The sequence below is a fragment of the Armigeres subalbatus genome, chromosome 2 (assembly GCF_024139115.2).
Source record: "Armigeres subalbatus isolate Guangzhou_Male chromosome 2, GZ_Asu_2, whole genome shotgun sequence".
Classification (NCBI taxonomy): domain Eukaryota; kingdom Metazoa; phylum Arthropoda; class Insecta; order Diptera; family Culicidae; genus Armigeres; species Armigeres subalbatus.
In genome coordinates, this window is record NC_085140.1 from 225,974,682 (window position 1) to 225,992,499 (window position 17,818).

The 17,818-nt window shown below is 39.7% G+C and overlaps 2 protein-coding genes across 6 annotated transcripts in view; one reads left to right on the plus strand and one right to left on the minus strand.

Annotated features, from left to right (window-relative positions):
• LOC134211782 (transmembrane and coiled-coil domains protein 2) overlaps positions 1-17,818 on the plus strand; it is a 215,795-nt gene that overhangs the window by 151,512 nt on the left and 46,465 nt on the right. For 2 of the 3 annotated variants that reach the window (XM_062689003.1, XM_062689002.1), the window contains exon 11: positions 1,935-2,077. The exons of the other annotated variant lie outside the window; for it this stretch is intronic. In XM_062689003.1, coding sequence (XP_062544987.1) covers positions 1,935-2,061 — 127 coding nt within the window. In that variant the 3' untranslated portion in view covers positions 2,062-2,077. Of the gene's footprint in view, positions 1-1,934; positions 2,078-17,818 lie in introns of those variants that run through there. 3 annotated transcript variants of the gene reach the window in all.
• LOC134211781 (liprin-alpha-1) overlaps positions 12,535-17,818 on the minus strand; it is a 166,786-nt gene continuing 161,502 nt past the window's right edge. For all 3 annotated transcript variants that reach the window (XM_062688998.1, XM_062689001.1, XM_062689000.1), the window contains one exon: positions 12,535-12,851. In XM_062688998.1, coding sequence (XP_062544982.1) covers positions 12,765-12,851 — 87 coding nt within the window. In that variant the 3' untranslated portion in view covers positions 12,535-12,764. The remainder of the gene's footprint in view (positions 12,852-17,818) is intronic.

Consider the following 17,818-nt stretch of genomic DNA (forward strand, 5'->3'; position numbering starts at 1 on the left):
GTTTTATGTTCTTGTTCTAGCAATTTATTTGCCGTGCTGGAACGCCATTGGTTGTAGGTCAGATGGGGTCTCAATTTTTGGAATCGTCCCTGTTTTAGACTGCGTCTTTGTTGGCTCGTGTAGTAGATCGTTGAGGGAGCCACCCACGTTAACCCGAGATAAAGCTGGCGAAACCATATTACGTTGTGAACCAGCAATCGCCCCTTCGGATTCTTCATGGGCGTAAGTGCCGACCGTAATACTTCCTGTGGCACGGGGTCTCGATAATAGTTCCCGGCTATTTGGATGCAATTGTAACGGAACCGGTGCAGGATTCTGTTCCGTTCGGCTGTGTACTGGTGTTGATGATGCATGCACCACATTGGCAATCATCGAATTCGGATCGGATTCTGGTATGTTTTTGGGCAAAGCAGTTGATGGCAACTTTATATGTGTAATATGCAAGGACGGAAATCTTCGTTTTACTATCAGTTGCATCGATGTTCAGTAGGCAGCTTCGTCATTGATTCGTGTTTGTTTTGATCAGACGCTCGGCAATGCAGGAACGAACATCTCGCAGCATGCTGTCAAACTTCCATACCAAATTTACCACAAGATCCTCAATAGCCGATTGATAATCGAGCGTAAAAACGAATATCTACCGGGGCTGAAATGAATATTTTGAATTGCGGTTGATTTGCAAACCGATAAATGATGATTATTTTACTTTATATACTAAACAGATGCATATATTTTAGGAATCTGACTTCAAATTGTTGAATCCATGCACCGCAGTATGAAATGATATTCATATTTTGAGATTTCAAATTGAATATCAATGTGCCAAACTGAAGATTCATTTTGACACCGCACAAAACAACGCTGGATACCGAGGGTCGACGCTTGCTGCTGTTCTTGTACATGCCGTCATATGCATTCGCACATTCAAATTCGGGAAGGACTAGCAACTTGATTGTGTGTTGATGTCAGCTGTTTGAGTGTAGTTGAACTGACTTTTCTGTCCCTGGTAATATCTCGGTACTTATTCAGTGACGTATGTGATTTTGTAAACAAGATTCAAACGTCGATTTGTCCGATCTGATGGCACTCCACGCAAACCAACACCATTAACAGGTAGCCGAAGCCTCCCCCTATCTGTCTATGGTGATGGTTTGCGTGGGAGGGCAATCAGATCGGACAAATCGACGTCTGAATCTTTGTTTACAAAATCACATACGTCCTTTTGAATAAGTACCCGAGATATGTAATAGAAATTTACGATCAAATTGCAATTGCCAGTTGGGAACGGCAGTGTTTACATACTATTATCACAGAGAACAGACGTTGAAGCTGCACTCGCCATGTTGTGATAACTTTTTACTGTTCATTTTGAATAACTTTGGAATGTCGACGTTATCCCGTGCATAATCAGCGCTAGCGTCATCAAAAAATGCCACTGTGCGCTAGTGTCGTTATGCATGCATGAGCATACCAGCGCCATCGTGTTGTCAAAATGAGATTGTGAGTTGCAATGTCGACGTCGATGGCGTTGAGGTTCGGTGTGTTTCTTTACACATGTTTTGCAAGAAATTTTGTTCGAGCCTCCATGTCTGTTCTCTGTGCTATTATCTACGAAAAATCATGCATCTTTTTGAGGACATATGTTTTCTATATGTTTTCTGTTTTTTACTTATCATTAAACTTTTATGTTTACAATGCGTACATATGCTAAACCTGAAGAAAGATTTTGTATACAGATTACAGAAATTTGAGCTTCTCATTATGTTTGATTGAACCAAATGCTTAAGGGGCCGGCCTTACCCCTCTTCCCCTACGACGCTTTAAAAACAATCAAACTAGGCTTATATTTTTTGTCTACTAGTTTTCCACATATTCCCCAAATTCTCCTCATGATTTTCATATATAATTACTAATTGTAACATTTTTTATTACAGGATACGTGTATTGACAACGATTATGTGTATCATATCTCTAGTATTTATTTTTAGGCAATGGTCAGAGCTCAGAAATGTTTTATTTAATTCATTTGAATTAATAATAAGTTCAATTCAGTTAAAATAAACATAGTTCATTTCAATTTACATTGTTCTTCATATCCGTATATATGTATCACTTCACTTCAGAAGCTAATCATTGGAGATATATTTTAGGATGAAATGTCTAGATTTAGTAAAGCGAAATAAACTTACAATTCCGCTTAATAATCTCATAGCTTCAATATTCGTCCTATCCAAAACAAACGAAAGAAAAGCAAATTTACATGCTTATAATTTGTGTGATTTGCTCACTGAATAAACAGTTCAACGCCAATGCCAAATCTCTCCACCTTCGGTAGCTTCCCACGTTGGCCAAATAATTTTGAACCTGGGTGGTTTGCGCTTCTCAATTCGAACGAAATTCTGTTGAATCGAACATGTTTGCCAATACGGCTTTTGAATCGATTCGAACTCGAAAACGACCTACCATTTGAGTATGTTCGAGGACAAGAATATCGAGATGTTTTGTCATTTTTTCATTTTCATTTTTATGATGTACAAGGGGATCGCTGGGCCAAGTCACAAGCATGAATTTTTAGTTCATACTTTCCATAACACATCGTACCCATTGGGACGAAAATAGGCATCGCATACGCCTTATACATGGGTATTTTCGGTGTTTCGGCATAAACTGGAAAATTCGTTGATAATGGCCCAAAGTGCTGTTTAAAAAGATGTTAAAATATTGTATAGTACCTTAAAAGTTTACCTTAGTTATGTTTATGTTTATTGTATAGATTCATCTGACATTTAGTGGTCTTAATGAATATAGCAAATTTAAACAAGTATACATTAAACGATAACAATCTTCTTAAAAAAGTGGTCAATGGTAAGTTAAAACCAAATAGCCTATAAATGCTTATTACTATGTCTGAAACTTGATTATGCATATGTACAACATGTGATAGATTTAGTTCGGAAAAGGTATTGGAGGGTAACCGCCCCTTCGGTGGGGTTTGATCCCACGACCCCAGTTCGCATGACAGGTGCTTTCCCTACTAAGCTACGAAGGACCTCCGTCGTCCACCGCAGCTTAGCGGGTACTGATGAAACCAAATTCCCAGCAACAGGTACCAGCCGATATCTCGCAATACATTTTCAGAACTAACTCTCTCAAATGTATTTTTGTACACATCATGTCAACCAAGTAGGATGAGTATTTAGTATTGTCCGGCTCCTACACACTTGCTTCATCAGCAACGGCGCTCAATGAAGTAGGGTTGTGTGAGGTTGTGCCAGTTTGGTCGTCAGATCCCAACACGACCACACAAGCGAAGAGAGATCGCCACTGGAGATCAGTACATTCAAAGTTAATTGCCTATATGCCGGGTATTAAGCCACCCGGAGTGGAAATTAATTACTATGTCTGAAACTTGATTATGCATATGTACAACATGTGATAGATTTAGTTCGGAAAAGGTATTGGAGGGTAACCGCCCCTTCGGTGGGGTTTGATCCCACGACCCCAGTTCGCATGACAGGTGCTTTCCCTACTAAGCTACGAAGGACCTCCTGCTATTGCAGTCTCGTGAGAAGGTGAAGTTTCTTTTTACCCTTCTTACACCCTAAGAAGGGTATAAAGATCGCTTGAAAAACCGACTTTTTATCCGAGGCTCGGAGACCCAAGTCGTATATACCAATCAACTCAGCTCGATGAACTGAGCACATGTATGTGTGTGTGTGTGTGCGTGTGTGCGTATGTGTGTGCGTTACAAAAATCTCACATCAAGATCTCAGCCGTCCGTGTACCGATTTGCACGATTTTAACACTAAACGAAAGCTATGACTTTGTCATTGTACGAGTTCAATTTTTTTTATCAATCGGACATTTGGTTCCAGAGATATGTGAGAAATACGAACATGAAGTGCATTTTCAGAAAACTAACAAAATAATGTCACATGAATATCTCAGCCGTCTGTAAACCAATTTGCATGACTTTATCTTTAAACGAAAGCTATGACTTTGCCATTGAACCCATTGTATTTTGTTTTTGCAATTAGACATTGGGTTCCGGAGATATCTCTGAAATACGAACATAAAGCATTAGACGTATCAACTTCACACATTGGTAAAATATGTCCCATCAAGATCTCAGTCGTCCTTGGACCGATTTGTGCGATTTTATCTTTAAACGAAAGCTATGTTTTTGGTCATTGAGCTATTCATTTTTTCTGCAATTGGAAATTCGGTTTCAGAGATATCTGTGAAATACGAATATGAGACATATTTTCAGACTACTAATGAAGAATTGTCACACCAATAACTCAGCCGTCTATGACCCGATTTGAACTCTTTGGGCTTAAACAGAAGCTGTAATATTGCCATTTAAGGCGGCAAATCAAATCTGCAGTCTTTTGTATTTTTTAAAATTGTTAAATTTCCAGAAATATCCCTTTACCCTTCTTACACCCTAAGAAGGGTATAAAGATCGCTTGAAAAACCGACTTTTTATCCGAGGCTCGGAGACCCAAGTCGTATATACCAATCAACTCAGCTCGACGAACTGAGCACATGTATGTGTGTGTGTGTGTGCGTGTGTGCGTATGTGTGTGCGTTACAAAAATCTCACATCAAGATCTCAGCCGTCCGTGTACCGATTTGCACGATTTTAACACTAAACGAAAGCTATGACTTTGTCATTGTACGAGTTCAATTTTTTTTGCAATCGGACATTTGGTTCCAGAGATATGTGAGAAATACGAACATGAAGTGCATTTTCAGAAAACTAACAAAATAATGTCACATGAATATCTCAGCCGTCTGTAAACCAATTGCCTTTGCCATTGAACCCATTGTATTTTGTTTTTGCAATTAGACATTGGGTTCCGGAGATATCTCTGAAATACGAACATAAAGCATTAGACGTATCAACTTCACACATTGGTAAAATATGTCCCATCAAGATCTCAGTCGTCCTTGGACCGATTTGTGCGATTTTATCTTTAAACGAAAGCTATGTTTTTGTCATTGGAGCCATTCATTTTTTTCTGCAATTGGAAATTCGATTTCAGAGATATTCAGAAATACGAATATGAGACATATTTTCAGACTACTAATGAAGAATTGTCACACCAATATCTCAGCCGTCTATGACCCGATTTGAACTCTTTTGGGCTTAAACAGAAGCTGTAATATTGCCATTTTACCCGGAGACGAGCCAGCCTAGGGCTGAAAGTCTCCTTAATAAAGACAAAAAAAAAAAATATATTGCCATTTAAGACGGCAAATCAAATCTGCAGTCTTTTTGTATTTTTTAAAAATTGTTAAATTTCTAGAAATATCCCTTTTTTTTTATTTTGAAATCGTTAAAAGCATGATAATATCAGTTATTTTACATTCAATTGAAGGTCATATCACAGAGAACAGACGTTGAAGCTGCACTCGCCATGTTGTGATAACTTTTTACTGTTCATTTTGAATAACTTTGGAATGTCGACGTTATCCCGTGCATAATCAGCGCTAGCGTCATCAAAAATGCCACTGTGCGCTAGTGTCGTTATGCATGCATGAGCATACCAGCGCCATCGTGTTGTCAAAATGAGATTGTGAGTTGCAATGTCGACGTCGATGGCGTTGAGGTTCGGTGTGTTTGTTTACACATGTTTTGCAAGAAATTTTGTTCGAGCCTCCATGTCTGTTCTCTGTGGTCATATGCATATAAATTGTAATATGCACTGGGCACACACAACCATTCAAAAGTGTAAGAAGGGTTGCGTTCACTGTAGGTGGATTAAGTCGGGTTTTTTCTGAAAGCATTACTGTGACGATCGACAGCTGCAAAGTCGTCGTCACGTAAAAAGCTACCTACTCGGTGGAGTAGGCAGCAAACAGGCTAAGTAAAATATTGTATCCCATTGTCCCGTTGAACTCGATTCATCCACACTTCAGTGGTGCCGTTTTGTGTTCTGCCTATAGTTAGGTACCGGTGGATTACAGTGGGCCAAAAAGCGAAAAAGTTCGCCTGAAATATTATTAATTCATTTAGCTTTTTCTGTGTTTTTGTTGTTGTTTTGTTATTATTATAGATAAATCTTATTAGTATTTTCTCATATTATTTTTTTTATTATTATTTTGGGGATTTTGGGTTATATTACATGGACGAAGAAAACGGAGGCGAAACGCCTCCCAAAGACAATGTCGTTCGCACGCGATTCTACCAGGCTTCTTCGCCTGGGCATTGGGTTGTTTACTTTCGGCAGAAAGTGAAAAGTATTGATTTTTTAGGAATCAAACGCGACTTGACGCGTCGGAACAAACTACGTGTAACCGCACCTACATATCAGGATGCAAATGCTATTGCAAAAGACCAACTGTATAATGTAGAATATTTGATGTACTTGCAGGAAAAGGTCGCTTGAAGAATGCCCTGCAATCTACTGTGGATATTCTGGATTGCAAGGAGTTGCATTCAGCTGCCATGGTAGATGATAAAAAAGTGTATTCCAAGTCAGGTTCACTTCGGGTGACGTTCGCCGGTTCGATTCTCCCAAAATATGTAGATATTGAAAATATGTTATTTCCGGTGCGTCTTTTTGTGGGTGTTTAATTGTACCAACTGCAAACAGTTGGGGCACACTGCCGAGTTTTGCGGCAACAAGCCCCGTTGTGGCAAATGTTTTGAGAAGCATAGGGAGGAGTCATGCCAACAACAAGCTACAAATGTGCTTATTGTGGTCTAGACCTCCCCATGGTTTGCAAGAATGCCCGGTGTACAGGAAGCGCACCCAAAAGTTAAGCGTTCGTTAGTACAGCGCTCTAAGCAGTCGTATGCAGAAATGGTGAAGTCGCAAGACACATCCGCAACTGCCAACGCAACGGCTGCTATTTCAGCTGCCGTTCAAGTAAGTGATTTTTATGATGTCATTTCAATAGACGAATCGGACTCTGACGTAGCCGATATGGATGATTCTGCGGAGGTACACGTACCCGAAAAGAGGAAGAAACTGTCTTCCCCTGGATTGCGCCGTAAGAAAACAAAAATCGTCCCTAAAAGCTTGCAAAATTCAATGGTAATGGGGATTATTTAAAATCCTGAAGCAGCCTGTCTACACTGCACCTTGTGACCCATGTTGCAGTAAGACATTCCCGCCATTGTTTAAAACTGATGTTTCAAAGAAACATCAGACAAGAAATATCTCTGAGCAGAAAACTGCTACTCGCACTTCCAAGAAAAGAATCGTCCAAGCGAGGACTGATATCCTTTAAGGACCTTGTGGACCGTATTTTGAAATTATTTAATGTACCCAATTCAATGAGGGCAATTATTGACTTTTCTTACCAACAGTAGAAACATATCTGAAGCAATTGACTGTTTCATGGCCCCTTCTTGCAGAAATTGTATCTTTCGATGGATAATACGGCCAATATAGAAGATACGATCACTGTGCTACAGTGGAACTGTCATAGTCTAAAAAATAAATTAGACGTGTTCAAGTTTTTCATTCGCAAACACGATTGCGATATATTTGCACTCTGTGAAACATGGCTTTCTTCTGAAGATGAAATCAACTTCCACGATTTTAACATTATTCGCCTAGATCGGGATGATATCTATGGTGGCGTTCTTCTGGGGATCAAAAAATGTTACCCTTTCTACAAAATTCCCATCCCAATTGTAAATGGCTTGGAAATCGTCGCTTGCCAAGTAAATGTAAAGAATAAAGACCTTTGCATAGCTTCAGTTTATATTCCACCAAATGCCTCGCTTAGTCGTCGACATCTTTGGAGCGCAGTTTCGCTTATATCATCCCCAGTTTTAATACTGGGCGATATGAATGCACATGGTACTGCATGGGGCGAAACCAGAGACGATAATAGAGCGCCAATTTTCTAGGATTTGTGCGACGATTTCAATTTGAATATCTTGAACACAGGTGAAGTAACTCGAATAGGACCTCAAGGTCAAGAAAGTCGATTAGATCTGTCTTTATGCTCAAACTCACTATCATTGGATTGTACGTGGAAGGTAATCCAAGATCCCCATGGTAGTGACCACATGGCGATAGTCACCACAATCAAAAATGGCTATCAACGATCAGAGCCAGTTCAGGTTCCTTTCGACCTCACGAAGAACATTGACTGGCAAAAATTTGCATCGGCGGTAAAAATTTGTATTGAATCAACTGATATTCTTCCGCCACTGGATGAGTATCGATTCCTTACCGAATTGATTCATAAAAGCGCACTAGAAGCTCAGAAACGACGCGTTCCAAGTACATCTGTCATAAGAAGACCAGCCACTCCTGGATGGGATGATGAATGTACTAAGTTGTATTCTGATAAATCTGATGCCTTCAAGGCTTTCCGTAAACATGGAAGGTCTAAACTTTTCGAAGAGTATTTGAGGCTAGAAAGAAAGCTCAAAAATCTTCTCAAGGCTAAAAAACGTAGCTACTGGCGACGTTTTGTCGAGGGACTATCACGAGAAACCTCAATGACAACACTTTGGAAAACGGCCCGCAACATGCGGAACCGCACTTCCACCAACGAGAGTGAAGAATACTCCAATCGATGGATATTCAACTTCGCAAAAAAGGTGTGTCCGGATTCCGTACCAGCAGAACCGCTATTTCGAGAATCAGTCAATGATCCCGGTTCTTTGGGTGGACCATTCTCAATGCTGGAACTTTCTATGTCTCTTCTTTCATCAAATAACTCTGCTCCGGGATGCGATAACATCAAATTCAATCTTCTTAAAAATCTCAAAGATATCGCAAAAAGTCGGTGACTTGACCTGTACAACTGTTTCATGGAGTAAAACATCGTACCACCAGAATGGCGACAGGTCAAAGTAAAAGCTATTCAAAAGCCTGGGAAACCAGCGTCTAATCACAATTCAAACTGCCCGATTGTTATGCTATCGTGCATGAGGAAATTATTGGAGAAAATGATCCTTTCAAGCATTGATCATTGGGTCGAACAAAACGCATTACTATCAACTACTCAGTTCGGTTTTCGAAAAGGTAAAGGAACAAATGATTGTCTAGCGTTGCTCTCTTCAGATATACAGCTGGCCTATGCGCATAAGGAGCAATTGGCTTCAGTTTTCTTGGATATTAAGGGCGCTTTTGATTCAGTCTCCATAGAAATACTGTCGGCAAATCTGAACAGTAGTGGATTACCCGTTATTTTAAATAATTTCTTGTACAACTTGTTATCAGTGAAACATATGAACTTTACTCTCGGCACTCTGAGAACTGAGCTGAGAACTGAGAACTGAAGCTACATGGGCCTTCCCCAAGGATCATGTTTAAGTCCCTTGCTTTACAATTTCTATGTTAAAGATATTGACGATTGTTTGGAAGAACAATGCACACTTAGACAACTTGCAGATGATGCCGTGATCTCGCTAAGAGGTTCATGTGCAGAAGTCCTGCAAAGACTATTGCAAAGTTCCCTAAATAATCTGACTGTTTGGGCCAGACATTTAGGATCGAGTTTTCACCGCAAAAAACTCAGTTGGTTGTGTTTACTAAGAAGCGGTACCCCGCTCAACTGAAACTAAAGCTGTTGAATGATAACATAAACCAATCTTTATCTTCAAAATACCTTGGGGTCTGGTTTGATTCTAAGTGTACCTGGGAAACCCATATTGATTATTTGATAGAGAAATGCCGAAAAAGGATTCATTTTCTACGTTTTATCTCCGGAACTTGGTGGGGCGCCCACCCGGAAGATCTCATCAAACTATATAGAACGACTATTCTCTCTGCTGCTGCTGAGTGCCACCTGATCAAATTGGAACGAATTCAATATCGTTGTTTGCGTATTGCTCTTGGCTGTATGCATTCAACGCATAACATGAGCCTGGAGGTGCTTGCTGGAGTCACTCCTTTAAAGCACCGCTACTGGGAACTCTCACTTAGAATACTGATAAAATGTGGGACATACTGGGACATATACATACTCCATTCAAGAGGCTCGGAAGCCTCCTTTCAAGAGGCTCGGAAGCCTCCTTTCAAGAGGCTCGGAAGCCTCCTTTCAAGAGGCTCGGAAGCCTCCTTTCAAGAGGCTCAGGAAGCCTCCTTCAAGAGGCTCGGAAGCCTCCTTCAAGAGGCCCGGAAGCCTCCTTCAAGAGGCCTCGAAGCCTCCTTCAAGAGGCCTGGAAGCCTCCTTCAAGAGGCTCGGAAGCCTCCTTTCAAGAGGCCCGGAAGCCTCCTTCAAGAGGCCTCGGAAGCCTCCTTCAAGAGGCCTCGAAGCCTCCTTCAAGAGGCCTGGAAGCCTCCATTCAAGAGGCCTGGAAGCCTCCTTCAAGAGGCCTGAAGCCTCCCTTCCTTTAAAGAGGCCTCGAAGCCTCCTTCCTTTCAAGAGGCCTCGAAGCCTCCTTCCTTTCAAGAGGCCTCGAAGCCTCCTTCAAGAGGCCTGAAGCCTCCTTTCAAGAGGCCTGAAAGCCTCCTTCAAATGGCCCGGAAGCCTCCTTTCAAGAGGCTCGGAAGCTTCCTTCAAGAGGCCTGGAAGCCTCCTTTCAAGAGGCCTGAAAGCCTCCTTCAAGAGGGCTCGGAAGCCTCCTTTCAAAAGGCTCGGAAGCCTCCATTCAAGAGGCTCGGAAGCCTCCTTTCAAGAGGCTCGGAAGCCTCCCTTCCTTTAAAGAGGCTCGGAAGCCTCCCTTCCTTTCAAGAGGCTCGGAAGCCTCCCTTCCTTTCAAGAGGCTCGGAAGCCTCCTTTCAAGAGGCTCGAAAGCCTCCTTTCAAATGGCCCGGAAGCCTCCTTTCAAATGGCCCGGAAGCCTCCTTTCAAGAGGCTCGGAAGTTTCCTTTCAAGAGGCTCGGAAACCTCCTTTCAAGAGGATCGAAAGCCTGCTTTCAACAGACTTGGCAAAATCCTCCAAGAGACTGCAAAATGCTCTGATGTTGCCTCTTTTCAAAAGGCTCGGAAGCAAAGTTCCAAGACACACGGAGGCCTTTGTTTAAAAGGCTCGGAAGCTTCAAAAAGTTCTCAAAGTATGTATTTATAAACTTTAATTGAATTGCAAAACTTCACGGAACATCAAAAATTTCAGACAACATTTGGGAGTGCCGTATGTCCCGTTAGTTTTCCGGTCCTTTTTTTTTTTTCATATTTATGCGTTATGCTTATTTTGCTTTACAGTGAAAAATTAGGGGGTACCTCAATGAATGTAAAAGGTTGAGAACCGCTGCTATAAGAATTATCTTGATGGTGAAGAATTGTTGCGTCCCTATCGTTTCGATAGTACTAAAATCTATATACTTACCAAAACCTATCAATGAATTTTAATGATATATGACCGGTCATTCGAAGTTGAGCCGTGAATTGTGACGGAGACAACTTAGTGTAGGGTATGATGGGGCAAGATGGGTCGCCTAAGGCGAACCCTGAATATCTCAAAACAGAAACATTTTATTTCAACTTTTCAACATGGATCTATAAAAATAGCTCATAATCTGTAAGCCAGGGGTATGAACTAACAAAAACTCCACTTTTGTTCCATTTCAAGTCATTAAAGTAGAAATCTATTTTTCTGTCAATCAAAATATGGCGGGTAAGATGGGTCAAACAGCGGGGCAAAATGGGTCACCTTTAAATACTGCAATTCATATTGTTTTTATTCCCAATATTGAATTACACACAGATAGATAGCTTTATTGCCAATGATTATTTTGAATAAAAAATAATGTTTAAGCCTTGGATGAAGAAATGGCTCTACATTTAAAAATGTCTGAAAATTCTTATGAAAACAAGCCGTCTAAGTATAGCTTTCTTAAAAACAAAAAATAGACATTTTCAATAAACAAATTAACATCATTATGTCAAAAGTAACCTTAAAATGATTAAACCAGCAATGGAAAATATGTTTTGAATACGAACTATGCCCTTCAGTATGTGCTGACCCATCTTGCCCCATTTGTAAGTTCACGTTAGAATGACTAATTTTCGATAAAATTTATTTATTTCAACGCAGTTAGTATATCATCACCTACATTACTTATAATACGTTCATTATGTCACTAAAAAAATTTTAAATTTCACATTGCTCGACGAGATTACACGTTTTATAGAAAGTGTGTTTCACATAAGAAACAATGCTGAAAAATATTTTACCTTGTTATACTCTACCAAAATAAAATTTTATCATCAAATCGAGTGATAATAAAGTAGCACCAAATTATTCCTCCTACAAAGTTATAATCTCCACATTAAAATGTACACGATGCTCAAAAACGGCCCTGACCCATCTTACCCCGTGACCCATCTTGCCCCGCCTAACCCTACAAATTTATAAGAAAGAAATGTACTTAAATATCTCCCAAGTTCTATGACGTTATAATTTGAACACCACTGAATGTCCGTCACTGGGGGATCTCCCCTTTTAATGTTGAACATGTTCTACGTTCCGTAGATTATGTATGGATTGTTTCTTAAAAAACAAAGTGTATGTAAATTCCCCCCGTCCCCCTTCGTAGACAAACGTAGACTTTTTTAAGCACCCCCCTCCTCTACGAGGTTTATGGACAGACCCAATGTAGTAAAAGAATTAAGTTTGGAATACTGCTTGTTATATTTTGTTATTTTAATTCCATCCTATCTGTTTATAATACAGCATATTAGTTTAGCTCTTAATTGTAGTATACTACTTTTAAAATTTATTCAATATTTACAGTGATGATATAAACTACTGTATTGCCTTAAGGCATGACTAATGACAATTGCTGGAGTAATATTATATTCTAATTAAGTTATTCTTGAAGACTAGATATATTTGCATTGTGTCAAGATTTAAGTTGCTCGGTATCTATTCGTCTATCTGTAGCAAATTCGAGTAGTTTATTATATTCTGCCTCTAATGTTTGTCTAGCCTGTGAAATAAAAGAGATTGAATCATTAGTTAAATATCTAATTTACAAAAACATTCATATAATAATACGTATACTAGATGAAGCCTTGCACATTTTTTGTATTTTTCTATGTTCTAGCTGTCAATGAATCGCCTGCTTTGAGCGTAATTACAGCGGCACACTAGGAGTTAACTTTCTGAAATCAGTATGGCGAAAGGCATCTAAGGTACGATTTCTCAAAATTAAGCACATTCATCGAAAAAATATTTGGTAGGCGTAGTAGCGGATACCATCCTTCATAACCGGTACCAAATAGTTTTTCATGAAAAGTTCCTAATTTTGAGAAAACCCGCGTTAGATGTCTTTCGCCATACAAATTTCTGTCGGTTAACTCTTGCTGGCTATTTGCGCATATACGATAGCGCCTGGATGTGGAAGCGGCGGGTAGAAAATCAGCCACTGCCAATAATTCATTGTTGAGCTTATTGCAGGAGATATATATACAGGAGATATATAGATCAGAAATAAGAAGAAGAAGAAAAAAAAGAAGATAACTGGTCGCAGTAGGACACCCGAACAGGAAAAAAAAAAGAAAAAGAAGAAGATAATATATTTAAGAAGAAGTTAATACCGTGACATGCGCTATTACGATGGGGGTTAACAAATAAATTCGCTCCATAAAATTTAATTTGTAACAATCGCCCTTGAAAACTAGGATGCTATAATCAATAATTAAATATATTTGAAGAAATTTTTTTTCTCTTCAACCCTTACAAGACTGGGACGACACTTCGACCATACTTTTGGTCATAACTTGATGATGCCGTGGGTCGATTTTCGGAATTTATATAGTTTTTCAAAGGATTCCACTGTAGTACTTTCAAATGCCGTTACGAAATTCCGGTTCAAAGATTCCCGTCCGGTATGTGGATCCGGAGGACCAAATCAAAATTTCTGAGAACCATACCATGCGACACATCAAATCACACTGCCGCGACGAGATTAGCCAACGAAAGTGTAATCGGACCGTTTTGGACACATGTGACCACTCTGGCACAGGTTCCGGTACGCTACTATCCGGTTCCAGAGGACCAAATCAAAATTTCAGAAAACCATAGCATGCGACACATCAAATAACACTGCCGCGACGAGATATGGCCAACGAAAGTGTAATCGGACCGTTTTGGACACATCTGACCACTCTGGCACAGGTTCCGGTACGCCACTATCCGGTTCCAGAGGACCAAATCAAAATTTCTAAGAACCATACCTTGCGACACATCAAATTGCACTGCCGCAACGAGATATGACCAACGAAAGTATAATCGGACCGTTTTGGTCACATGTGCCACTATCCGGTTCCGGAGGACCAAATCAAAATTTCAGAGAACCATACTATGCGACACATAAAAAAATACTACCGCGACGAGATATGGCCAACAAAAGTGAGCACATGTGACCACTCTGACATAGGTTCCGGTACGCCACTATCTGGTTCCGGAGAACCGAATCAAAACTTTAGAGAACCATACCATGCGACACATCAAATTATACTGCCGCGACAAGATATGGCCAACGAAAGTTAAATCGGACTAATAAGAATAAGAATTTGAGGGAGCAACCGTATAATTTCCGGAATATTTTGAGGATTTTCAAAACATTCCTTTATAAATCTGTGTCATAAAAGTCAATGCCACAACGCATTGAAATTCCAAAATTTGTACATGGATAGCTAAAAATTCAAGCTTTAATCACTTGCTGGTCAACACAATTTCTCAAGTTCTAGTCATTCACTGAGTAGCAGCTACAAGTTGTACGGTTATCCTGCTCATGCTCATCATATGTTGTTTCATTGTCCCTGTATTCCTGATAAAGTACCATCTGGTGGGTTCCATACTACAGCTCATCCATATTTTGATATTGTCTTTCAGAATTCGAGCTGGTATGTCGTGCATTTTGGCTAAATTGAAGAGCCAAATGAGCCCAAAACGCTTCGATTGCAATTCCTGAAATTTCGATTCAATGGTTCTCAGCATTTTTTATTTGGTCCTCCGGATAGTGGCATACCGGAACCTGTGCCAGAGTGGTCACGTGTGTCCAAAACAGTCCCATTACACTTTCGTTAGCCATATCTCGTCGCGGCAGTTTAATTTGATGTGTCGCATGGTATGGTTCTCCAAAATTTTGATTTGGTCCTCCGGAACCGGATAGTGGCGTACCGGAACCTGTGCCAGAGTGGACACATGTGTCCAAAACAGGCCGATTACACTTTCGTTGGCCATATCTCGTTGCGGCAGTGTAATTTGATGTGTCGCATGGTATGGTTCTCTGAAATTTTGATTTGGTCCTCTTGAACCGGATAGTGGCGTACCGGAACCTGTGCCAGAGTGGTCACATGTGTCCAAAACATGCCGACTACACTTTCGTTGGCTATATCTCGTCGCGGCACTGTAATTTGATGTGCCGCATGGTGTGGTTCTCAGATATTTTGATTTGGTCCTCTGGATCCGGATAGTGGCGTACCGGAACCTGTGCTATTGTGGTCACATGTGACCAAAACGGTCCGATTATACTTTCGTTGGCCATAACTCGTCGCGGCAGTGTAATTTGATGTGTCGCATGGCCCTTTGAAGAGAGGCTTCCAAGCCTTTTGAAAAGAGGCTTCCGAGCCTCTTGAAAGTAGGCTCTCAAGCCTTTTGTCCCACAGCTCTTTATACACTGTGCCACTTGGGAAAAGCAGGATTCAAAAGTCTTTACTGAACGCCATGCATATTATGTATAATACAAAGTCTTAGAATCTAAAATTATAAGAACTTTATCAAAAAAAATTTATTGAAATTTTTGCTCATCTGTTATTACAGGGTGTCGACTCAAATCTGAGAATAAAATTCCCTGACTTTCCCTGACTTTCCAGACCATTCCTCGAAAAAATCCAGGTATGAAAAATGTTTTTTTCAATTCCTAGAAGCGTATGAAAATCTCTGCATGTGTAAATCCTGGAAGTCCATATGAGTTCCTGAGCTACTGGAATCCTAATCACTTCTAGAAACAGAACATTAAGGATTTGTAGAATATCGTAGGCAATTCTGGCCGTTCACAAATATTCAAGTACGCAGAAATCCTGAAAGATTTTCACAATTCACATCTTTCCAAAATTGGCTCAAATAATGTTATAAGTTTTCTGGTATCTTCATCCACCATTGAATTTTCACGGACTCCATGGAGTCGCAATAGACGTCCAATACTGTTGACGGACTTCTTCAACTCGTTGAAGATTTCATTATCTTTCTGGGAACTTGTGCGAAATCTTGTATCTTTTGACACGACTTTTGAACTCTTTCCAAACAATCGTGGAAGCTTCTAGAAATCCTTCTAATGCCGTTAAAAATCTTACGGATTGGGTGTTTTGATTTTCGTGAATATCGAGGAACCTTCATTAGCTCTCAAGTACACTTACGGAGTATACTCTTATAAGAATTCTTATTCACTCTCTGTGGAGTATATGGACTTCTAAAAATAGTTAAGGACTGCTTGAAATCCAGATAATCAAGAATGCAATCCCTACAAGCTCACATAAATCTATGCACTATGCAGCACTTATAATAAGCCCAGCAAAACATTCTAACCACTGCAATACTTTAAATAATTTGGTCTGAACACACTGAGGTCGTTTAATTTTGGTCAATTGTGGCCTACAGATTAAATAAAGCAATGGTCCCATGGAGAAATATAAAAAAAGGTTTGTTTTTTTAAGAAAGCGCATAACTATTTTTAGATGTTTTTCAAAAATGGTCTTGGAGTTCCAGCATTGTTTTATTTATAGAAAGTTCAACTACTATCAACTAGATGTCAGACAATTGCAACAAGCAATGAAACTTAATAAGGAACATCAAATAGAGTATTTTGAAGAACTCGTGGAAATATGTTAGAAGATTCCATTGCATATTTTTATATGAATCCCTTCACGAAAACATTCAATTAAAACTTGAATATGATACAATCTACCAAGTTTTGGAGCAGAGCTTTTAAAAGTCTACTGAACATCCATTGAAGAGCTTTTAAAACCTTCGGACCTATGGCCTATTTCAGCAATTTGATTCAGTTTCACTGCTTTCACTACATAATTTTCAAATATTTGGGCGTTACATTTTCATCAAAAGGTAATGTGATATATTAGTTTTTTCATTATAGTTGGTTGCTAGTCACTGACTGATATTAGCAGTAGTCAGCAATTTAAATCTATCAAGATACATATATCGCATTAAATGAAATTTTCCTACATCATAAGCAAATCAAAATAATGTCAAAGGAATGACTCGTGGGTTTGCAACGTGGGTTTGGAACATCTGTTATTGCTTAGTGATGAATAGAAACAAACTCGATTACCATGGGGAACATGAAAAGGGCCGGAGTAGACTTTTAGTCTAGAGACTGCCAACGGCCACACAAAAAACAAGGTTTTTGTCGACTGTAACTGCCTCGAAGTATTGTTTATCGGGTATGCAGTCTGATGACCAGCTAAAACGCTATATTAGTTCTGATCCGACGTTTCAGTACTTTTATTAGTCTTTTTTCAATAGGTTAGAATTGGTTCAGAGTTTCATTGTCATAAGTATCCTTAGATTAGTATATTGCTCTAATTTTTGAAAATTCACTATAAATTTTCAATATTGGGTTTTGTGATTTTTTTCCCTGACTTACTTACTTCCTTACTTTTTCCCTGACCTCAATCAAAATTCCCTGACTTTCCCTGACATTCCAGGTCCAAAATGAAATTCCCTGACTTTCCCTGACTTTCCAGGTTTTTCCAGGTAGTCGACACCCTGTATTATGCATTTTGGTTCGATGTACCCCCTAGGGCCAGCGAAAGTACCCCCAGGGGTACATGTACCGCTGATCTAAAGTTTGGTTCAAAACATATTGAAATTAAATGCGTCTGTTCGCGCTTTGTCATAATATTTGAAGCTTTTTTCGTGTATGTATGCTTT